Below are 10,641 nucleotides of genomic sequence, written 5' to 3'. Positions count from 1 at the left end.
GATCATATCAGCTAGAAATACCGAGGGTTCACTCTAAACATGGCGAGTCCGCTTTTAGCTATTATGCCAGCCGCAGCTGGAACCAGCTTCCAGAAGAGATCAGATGTGCTCCTACAGTAGTCACATTCAAATCCAGACTCAAAACACATCTGTGTAGCTATGCATTTACTGAATGAGCACTGTGCCACTGTTCGTCCGTTCGTTCGTACTGTACTGTATTTTATTATATTATATATCTAAACTGTTTTAATTATTCTTATTTCTTTTTATTATTTTAATTTATTCTATGTAAAGCACTTTGAATTGCCATTGTGTATGAAATGTGCTATATAAATAAACTTGCCTTGCCTTGCCTTGATGGCCCACCTCGGCTTGGTTAGTGAGACCGCCTCTTCTGGTATGTAAAAAGGCGGTAGGCTGCATGTTGTATGGGCTTCTTTTGCGAGTATGTGATGGCTTCCCTTGTTGTCCCATGTAAGATAAATCAAGGTGTGCCATCGCTCATTCTAGTTGTAAACTATGTTTATAGCTTAGGCTTCCTCTCATGGTGAGAGCATTTGAGGCCGCCACTCATTCATATGAATATATTTTTTAGCGGAGAGTTAAGTGACAGAACATCATTCTAGAAAGAAGAATGGGAATGTTTATGCTGCGGTGTTTTTTTTTTTAAATTCTTTTTTTTTTTTAACACACATCTGTGTTAGCCGTTGTGCTATTAGCCACCAAACGGTAGAGTAGTTGGTATATATATATATATATATATATATATATATATATATATATATATATATATATATATGGGTCAATGACGTATAAGGATTTTCGACAGGTCAATTTTAAAATACAAAAAAAAATAATACCTGTTGCAATTGTTCAAACATTAAGGATGTTGTGTACACCTAAATTCATTTAAAAAATTTAATTTAAGTGATTTTAGTGTTTTTTCATCTAGATGAATTGTCCGTAGCCTTAAAAAATGTCATGTGGTGTGACCGTGATTTATCTTAAAATTAATTAATTTCCTTAACATGCTTAAACATTTTTTTTTTACAAGTTAAAGATAAAGATAAAAAGATAAAATATACTTTAATGTCCCCCAGGGGGGAAATTTGTCTTGGGCTGCAGTCACTGCGACACACACTTACAATGTACCACATAAAATATACACCGAATATAAACAATACAAACATACGTCATTACACTGTATCGTGAAGAGAAAAAAATAAAAAATAAAAAAATAAATAAAAATAATAATAATAATAAATTAAATTAATAATAATAATTGCACAACACAGTGGGGATAAAAAGTATATAAGTAGGTAACAGTCATTTGCTACTGTTTAGCATCTTAATAGCAGCTGGGATGAATGAGTTTTTATACCTCTTTAACCTACAGTACGGCATTCTGAATCGTTTACCTGAGGGTAACAACTCTAGTTCCTTATTCAGAATGTGGGATGTGTCATCCAGAATCTTATGTGCCTCCCTGTGCACAGATTTTTCATACAGTGACTGTAGGTAGCACTGTTCTTGGTAGCCTACAATTCTAAAAGCTGTATTGATCAGACGCCCCAATTTAGATTTAAACTGAACTGAAAGATTACCATACCAGGTCTGCATGCTATAACGTATCACACTCTCTAAAATCATTTTGAAAAACAGAAGCAGGAGTTTGCTATTAACACCATACAATCTTAGCCTTCTTAAAAAGTACATCCTTTGTTGCAACCTGGTGCAAAGATTTTCAACATGAATGTGCCAGGTAAGGGAACAATCAATAAAAACACCCAGATACTTATATGACGTAACCTGACGTATTGGTGTGTTGTGAATAAGTACAGGATTAGATTCACAGATTGATCTTGGGTCAAATATCATCTCCTCTGTTTTAGTGACGTTAACCATCAGATGATGAGCATCACACCAGTCCACAAACTGTTTAATTTCTGAGTGGTAGGAGACTGTGTCTTGGTCTCGAAACAATAAGCTAGGGATAGCAGTGTCATCAGAGAATTTAACAATATAATTGTGTGGATGTTTACTCACACAATCGTTGGTATAGATAGTAAAAAGGACAGGGGAGCTCACACAACCCTGTGGAGCCCCTGTGCTGATGAATTTAGGGTCTGAGACTGCCTTGTGTACTTTAACATATTGTGTCCTATTAGTTAAAAAGGAGTAATACCATTCAACAATAAAAGAGCTTACACCCATATTTTTAAGTGTCTCAAGTAAAATAACTGGCTTAATCGTATTGAAGGCCGAACTAAAATCTATAAAAAGTAAGCGTGCGTAGGCCTTCGGATCCTCCAAGTGCTTAAGGACTAGGTGGGTGATGCTACTTATAGCGTCATCTGTACTCCTACCCCGTTTATAGGCAAACTGCCAGGGATCTAACTTTTTGTTAACCTCAGTTTTTAAAAGAGACACCATATATTTCTCAAAACACTTCATTACAATGGATGTCAATGCTACTGGTCTAAAATCATTGTTCTCTTTGGGACAGGGTTTCTTTGGGACTGGAATAATAACAGTCTTTTTCCATAGGGCTGGGATGATGTGAGAGTCAAGTGATCGCTGAAAGATAGGGCACCAGGCTGGAACAAGCTCCTCCGCACATGTTTTCAGTAAGCGGGCAGAGATTCCATCTGGACCCTTAGCCTTCCTAGTACACTGATGCTGGAACAGTGACTGTATCTGTAACCAGTCTATCTCATGTCCTATGTTCAAATCCTTGCTGATGGAGTTTAGGATACTAGTGCATTCATTGTTAAAATCCTGAGTTTGAAATCTGAGGTAAAAGTCATTAAATTCATTAGCTTTCATCCGGTCATCTGTAGTGGTTATATGTACTTTACTTGGTGCCATGTTAGTGATGGCTTTCATTGAGTCCCAGAGTTTTTTCGAATTCATGGTTGTGAAGTGGCTTTCAATTACTTCCTTTTGCTGTTTTCTGGCTTTATTAAGCAGTTTGTTCAGTTCCTTTTGCACCACTTTTAGCTCAGTTCTGTCATTATTTCTAAAAGCTGCCTTTTTTCGATTTATGCAGTCTTTTATTTCCTTGGTTACGTAAGGCTTATTATTTGGATAAACCACAACCTCTTTCTTTGTAAGGACGCTATCTATGCAATAATTTATATAGTCTGTGATTGTCTCTGTTGTAACATCAATATCTGTGTCGTGGAACACACTCCAATCTGTACACAAGAAGCATCCTTTTAGTGTTTCTATCCCCTCATCAGACCACACGGTGACTGTTTTCACTTGTGGCTTGCTGCGTTTCAGCATGGTTTTGTAGATGGGAATTAAGTGAATCACGTTGTGGTCTGAATTGGCCAATGGGGCTTTTGGTTTGGCTACATAGGCATTTTTAACGTTGCCATAACATTTGTCAAGAGTCTTGTTTTCACGTGTGCTGCACTTAATATATTGTTCAAAACCAGGGAGTGCTAATTCAAGTTTACAGTGGTTGAAGTCGCCCACTACAAACACGGGGGCGCCCGGAGCGCGCTGCAGTTCTTGATGTACACAGTCAGCAATGCAAGCTGCGGCCCTAGCTGCATTCCCGCTGGGGGGAATGTACACAACGCACACGGCCACACTTCCGAACTCTCTTGGGAGGTAAAACGGTCTCATAGTCAAATGCAAAATCTCAACATCCGGACAGCAAAGTGTTTCCCTAACTGTGTACTGTTTGCACCAGTTGTTACTTACATACACAGCTATGCCGCCACCTCTCGTTTTTCCGGATTGTTCAGTCCTATCTGCCCTGACAAGTGAAAATCCATCGATGTCAACCAGAGAGTTTTGAATATCCCTGTGTAACCACGTTTCCGTGATCACCATTAAACTTGAGGTGCGATACTCAGAGCATGTCCAGGTATTAATCCGAAGTTCGTCTATTTTAGCTCGAAGTGATCTTGCGTTGCATAATATCATTGAAGGTAGAGGAGGCTTGCTGCCTCTCCGTCGTAAACGCTGGCGCGCTCCACCGCGCCGACCTCTTTTCCTCGACCGCGCTGGCCGAGCGCTCACGCAGGCTGGTAAATCCACAGGTGGAAGATTGGACGATCGGAGTGCCAGCAGCGCATCTCGGGTGTAGGTAGTAAGACGCTGGGCCTGGAAGCCCGCTGAATAAGTTTGGCATGGTACACATAGTCCGACAATGAGCAACACAAGATATGTGTAATAAATAAATCTTGCCATGTTGACTTCACGTTCCCACAGCGCAGCAACACATTCACAAACATACAAGCCAACGCAAACAACAAACAAAACGACGATCGCAGTAGACAGCGTGCCCGGGTCGCAAGCAGAGCAGCGCCACCGGAAGATGCAACCGCATTGTAGATGCCACTGTTAGCACTGAGTGGATAATCTCTAATCTCTAATCTTAGTAATTAAAGTGTTTAGAAACCAAGTTTTGCATTTCTTTTGAGTTTTTGTAAATAATGATCTCGTTTTTGTTCTATAATTTCTGAGTTGCCTTCTTAAATCTAGTTAACAGACTTACTTTTCCTGTAAATCACATAAAACTGATATAAATGTTTTAAAAATATCATTTACTAAAGCATACTGTATCAGTGATTCATATTTCAGCCACAGAAATAAGATATTTTATTTTACATTTAATACAGTGATTGCTTTTATTGGTCGCACCACATGATAAGTGGTCGCTCCAAATGACATGAAGACCTTATGTAGTTAAAAATCTATTTAAAGAGATCAATGAACAATACATTTTATACAATTTTTTTTATTTAAACCAGATTTCATACAAATTTCACAGAATTTTCCTGAACATAAACTTTTTTTTAATAAAAATCACATCACAAACACAAGTGCACCATTTCTTTTAACTTGACTTAGAATTTCTTTCTAACAAATAATAATGTTATAGATATAAATTATTTCATAAAATTATTGTATACAGGTAACATTTGGGGTCAATAGTTTAAGTAATTAATACTTTTATTAATCAAGGACACATTCAGTTGATAAAAAGTGACAGTAAAGATATTTAGGCTATAATGTTACGAAAGATTCTATTTCAAATAAATGCTGTTCTTTTGAACTTTCTATTCATCAAATAATCCTGACATATAAAATGTATCACAGTTTCCACAAAAATATGAACATTGATAATAATCAGAAGTGTTTCTTGAGCAGCAAATCATTAGTGACCCTGGATCACAAAAACAGTCACAAGTCGCACAGGATATATTTGTGGCAATAGCCAACAATACATTGTATGGGTCAAAATTTTTCTTTTATTCCAAAAATCATTAGGATATTAAATAAAGATCATGTTTCATATTTTGTAAATGTTCTACCATAAATATATAAAATATTTATTTTTGATGAGTGAATATAGCAATATCGCAAACATAAATGGACAACTTTAAAGGTGATTTTCTCAATGTTTCGATTTTTTTGCACCCTCAGATTCCAGATTTTCATCTTAACAAACCATACATCAATGGAAAGCTTATTTTTTCAGCTTTCATATGATGTATAAATCTCAATTTAAAAAAAATTGACCCATGTGACTGGTTTTGTGGCCCAGGGTTACATATTAGAATGATTTCTGAAGGATCATGTGACACTGAAGACTGGATTAAAGATGCTGAAGATTAAATTTAGCTTTGATCACAGGAATAAATTACAGTTTACTATATGTTCACATAGAAAACAGATATTTTATACTGTAATAATATTTCACTATTCTCAAGGTACTATCAAGGTACTCCGCTCTTGCTGCAGGGTCAGAATTTTTTCGCTTGGCAGTGGCATCTGGTAAAATAGATTCAAATAGTTTTAAATAAATAAATAGGCAATAATAAATACACTACTAATAAATGCATAATTACTAAACTGAAATTACATGCTCTAATTTTTTGTTGTTGCATTTTTCTTGAATATATGAAGAAAATATCCCAAATTGCATAAAAATCTATTCCAAATGATACTAAATTAAAGTATTTTTTGTATATAAACTGTCAATTGAATATAAAAGCATAAAACTGCCAATCTAGGACATATATCTATCATGGAAAACACTCTGCATTGGTCGCACCACATGATATTTGGTCGCACCACATGATATTTTCAAATTCATTCAAAATTTACAGGCACAGATTTGGCCACCTAAACAAAACAAGCTAGCTTCCCAAAAAAAAGGTCACTATGAAATTTATAATACAAATATATATTTGTAGAAATAACTTTAATATTATTTTTTTTTTGAGGTCATACCACATGACATCCAAATGTGGCAACTACATACCAACCATTACAGAGGTTTATTTTTTTTCCAATTTGAGAGAATTACAAACCTGCTTGCTGCTTCCATGGGTCCTTGGTAAATTGGTATATGATGTAACGTCCTGTGTTTGAATAGTTTTCAACATATAAGTCCCAAAATGGTAGTTCCTTGATGGTCACACCACATGATATTTCATAAAATGGACATCATCGGACAAAGTTTGTTTGTATATTATGATGGAAATATAAATACAAATGCTTTGAATTTTTTTAAAGGATTACAAAACATTTTGGAAATCATGCCAAATAGTGCAGAAAATAAATTTGAATAAATTCAGAGTAATTTCAAAGACTATATATATATAGCCTAAATAATATAAATAACATTTGCTTGATAGGGAAATAACAAATAATGAGCTAAAATTAGCCCAGTGTTTACTCAGTGTGAGCAGAATTTAGGTTAAATTGTGCAACCCAACCCTGCTGGGTTAAAATGTTTAAGCCAGCATTTGTTATGTCCGATATTTACCCAGCTATAGTGCTGGGTTGCCAAATGGGTTGTTTTTAACCCAGCCATTTTTGGTGTAATATCTGAAGAATGGGTTTGCCAAAATGATTAACCAAAGAAAATTATTTCTTGTTGCAGTATAATTGATTTATCTCAAACGATATCCTCGATGTTAGAAATTTGCGTGAGCATGTGTGTGAGACAACATTTGAGACATGTTAACAAAGAGCAGCATGGATTATTAGGAACAGGAAATGTTTTCATAATTATCTAAATGCTTCTGGAGTAGTAATTAGAGGGAGACAAAGCGCTTTTCCACAGAAATTGAACGAGCCTCAACTTGTTTAAGTGTCCGATTCCCTTTTCTTAGCAACTGTCATAGTGCCTTGGGGACGTCAACAAAGGGTTCTAAACCCACCCCTTTCTGAACAGACATAAAAGAAAATGAATCATTATTTCTGTATAGTCATTCAGTTCCTGACCCAGGATGAATCTGCAGGTGTCTGTCGTTCTTCTTTTCATTTCTCTCACTGGAGGTACAAAAAACAGCAAGTATTGAAATGTATTATTTGCTAATCATACTGTAGAGCGCTAACTCAATGTCTCTCTCTGTCTGTAAGGTTATTCTCTCAAGTGTTACTCCTGCACACCTGATTTGACGGGTTCCTGTGCAGCAAAAGAGGAGACATGTGCAGATGGAGTTTCTAAATGTTCAAGCACTACGGTTGAACAATCCATCGGTAAGTCCAGTATAATGTGAAAATCTGCTGTATAAGTGATACCACTGGAGAGAAAGTATACATGTTAACTGCTTATCTTGAAATTGTTTTATTATCTTATTATATGGACATTTATGTCTTTTTTACAGGTATCACTAAGGTGTCTGTCACAACTAAAGGGTGCGCACCTGAATGTGTACCAGCGACTACAACGCTACCAACTGGAGGGACAGCGACTATGAGCTGCTGTAACACTGATCTTTGCAATGCAGCAGGTATTGGCCATTGTTTGATCATGCGCTAGTTTGATTTCATCCACAGTAACTTAAAATGAGGAAATTATACAAACAATAATTCAATATGAACAAGTGATTGTTAATAAGCAGCACAATATCAAACGTAGTCAAAAATAGTGTAAAGCTATAGCAGCATGAAAAGGAGAAGCTTATGAATTAGTCTAGTGGCGCTTTTCCATTACCAGTACCAGCTCAACTCGACTCGACTCGCCTCGCCTCGACTCAGCTCGGCTCGGCTCAGCTCGCTTTTCGCTCCGTTTTCCATTGCAGATAGTACCTCCACAATAGTACCTGGTCGTCATAGCGACGCCGCAGGAAACTGCCGTGACTTAATCTTTTACGCGAGACACACCCGCTACCCCCACACACAGGACAATGGAGGAAATCGAGTGTATGCTGTTTTTGGATGTTTTTATTTTTGTTTTTGCTGTTTTTTTATTCAGGATACTCCGTCTGGCGCGTGCAATGATGACGCAGTGAATAGTGACGATTCTCTCTGACCAATCAGCAGTCTGCCGTGTTTTCACGTCACATTTTAGTATCGCCTCAGCTCGTCTCAGCCCGCTTAGAACCTCGCCGGAGGTGGTACGAAAAAAAGTACCTGGAAGCAGGTACAGGTACAACTTTTACACAGTGGAAAACCAAACAGAGCCGAGTCGAGTCGAGCCGAGGCGAGCTGGTACTTTGTAGTGGAAAAGCGCCATAGGACTTTCAGAGTTTTATTGTTTTTTAAAAAAAACTGTGAGAAATTAATCAACAATGAACATGCAGTTTTCATAACTATTATTATCAATATTATTGTAAGTATTAGTAGTGGAGTGTTAATAATATTAATTTCCTTCCTGTCTTGATTAGATGGAGTGTATAAGGGAAGCTTCCTCTTGCTCGTGTCTCCTCTGCTCTTCTACTTCCTGTTTCAGTGAGTCCAGCTGAACTTCAGATTCTACAGCAAAGACCATCAAACAAACTAAATATGATACACAATCTGAATAAAGCTTGTTTGTTGCTCTGCTGTTAAGGAACTGAAAATATGTACTTTTTTAACATTAAAAAATTACTGCATTAAAACTACCACATAACTTTTATTTGCATAAAGGAAAAGTTATTATACAATGTAATAAAGAATTAAACAAAAACTTTGCCTTTTTTAAAAGTGTGATGAACATCTGTAATAAAATATTTACTTCTATCTCAGTGAGTGACCGGAAATTAGTTTAACTTCAATTAGCAACCGTCATGGGTGGTGGTATACAAGAAGAGCATGAGAACAAAGACTGCAAGAACACAAGCCCTGTGTTCGGAATCGCCCCCTATACCCTTAAATAGGGCACTATTTGAGGGGACTGTAGGGTTGCCAACTTCAGAAAAGGAAAATGCAGGACAATCGTGGTTCTTTATAGGAAAATGAGGGACACTCAAAATATTTGTACTGTATCACACAATGTATGTCATTTCAGTGTATGCAGTTAAGTATGTGTTTAAAAGGTTATCAGACATAAACACATTTGTTTTGCTTAACCTATTTATGTACAATTTAATTCTAAAAATAATTGTAATGTCATACATGCATTACATTAATCAAAAGTGACAGTAAAGACATTTATAATGTTACAAAAGCTTTCTATTTCAAATAAATGTTCTCGTCTTATGAACTTTATATTCATCAAAGAATCCTGAAAAAAAAAACTGTTTTAAACATGAATAATAATCAGAAATGTTTTTTGAGCATATTATTCCAAAGGTAGATTACATGTTTTCTTGCCTGGCTGGATGTTGGATTAATGAACAATAATCACGTTGTTTGCATTCGCCAAAACTGATTTTCCGAAATCAAAACGTGGACAGTGAAAGGGAATTACCGTTAGCGCAAGACGAGTCCGGCTTGAAGCGGAAGCGACCAGACGGCAGAGGATTATGTTCGCAAATCTGTGATTGGATGTTGACAGGTGTCGGTGATCATTCTCAAGTGTCGTGATCAGCGCTGCTGTTGCTGTTGTATCAGTCAGTGGTTAGATCAGCGTAGTAGGCTAGTCAAAAAACGGGACATGGGAGGTCACGCACGGGACAAATAAATTAGGCCCAAAATACGGGACAGCCATTTTTGACAGGTGTCTGAAACCTTAGTGGACAGAGTGCACTCATTCAATCCCATTGTGCACTGCAATAACGAATGTACAACTGATGCACGTTAAGCGGCTAGAGAATACACTGATTTTACGCATCTGTTATATTGAAATCGAAAGCAAGGCTCTGGTGAGAAGACACCCGGAAGTTACGGTAAACCACCAACCTAGACCTGAAGGATGTTGAAACTCATGATCTGAAAGGGCACAGCAACTAAATCACCTATGTTAAAGGTGAGGTTTAGGTCAGGGGTGTCAAACTCAGTTCCTGGAGGGCCACAACCCTGCAGAGTTTAGCTTCAACCCTAATTAAACACACCTGATCCAGCTAATCAAGGTCTTCAGGATTACTACAAACTTCCAGTGTTTTTGGAGCTGGTTGGAGATAAACTCTGCAGGACAGTGGCCCTCCAGGACTGGAGTTTGACGTATGTGGTTTAGGTTAACATTACATTAGCCAAACAAGCTAGCCAGCTACCTCTGCCTTGCTGATTGAAATGCATGTTTATCCAATTAATTTTTTTTAAACACCTGTAAGACATTTCATGAGCATGCAATGAACTTCATATATCTGTTTGAATGTGTTGTTGTGTTCTGTGTAGCATGTGGTTTGTGTTTACATCGGCTGCATGCTTTCATGTCACCTTCTGTCTTGTGCTGTGTAGCACTAGCACGCAACTTGTATTTTACACAATGTGTGCTTTTATGTTGTCATGTTTTGTGTGAACACG

General features: G+C 37.1%; 1 protein-coding gene across 1 annotated transcript; it reads left to right on the top strand.

Annotated features, from left to right (window-relative positions):
- Positions 1-7,211: 7,211 nt before the first annotated feature.
- On the top strand, positions 7,212-8,934 carry LOC311087111 (uncharacterized protein). The gene is made up of 4 exons (XM_084120355.1): positions 7,212-7,308; positions 7,393-7,512; positions 7,641-7,766; positions 8,643-8,934. Exons 1-4 carry the CDS (start codon positions 7,260-7,262, stop codon positions 8,708-8,710), a joined length of 363 nt encoding a protein of 120 aa, XP_083976481.1. The 5' UTR covers positions 7,212-7,259; the 3' UTR covers positions 8,711-8,934.
- Positions 8,935-10,641: the final 1,707 nt, after the last annotated feature.

Source organism: Abramis brama, assembly GCF_963993115.1.
Source record: "Abramis brama genome assembly, chromosome: 7".
Lineage (NCBI taxonomy): Eukaryota > Metazoa > Chordata > Actinopteri > Cypriniformes > Leuciscidae > Abramis > Abramis brama.
This window is presented reverse-complemented; position numbering and strand designations above follow the sequence as displayed.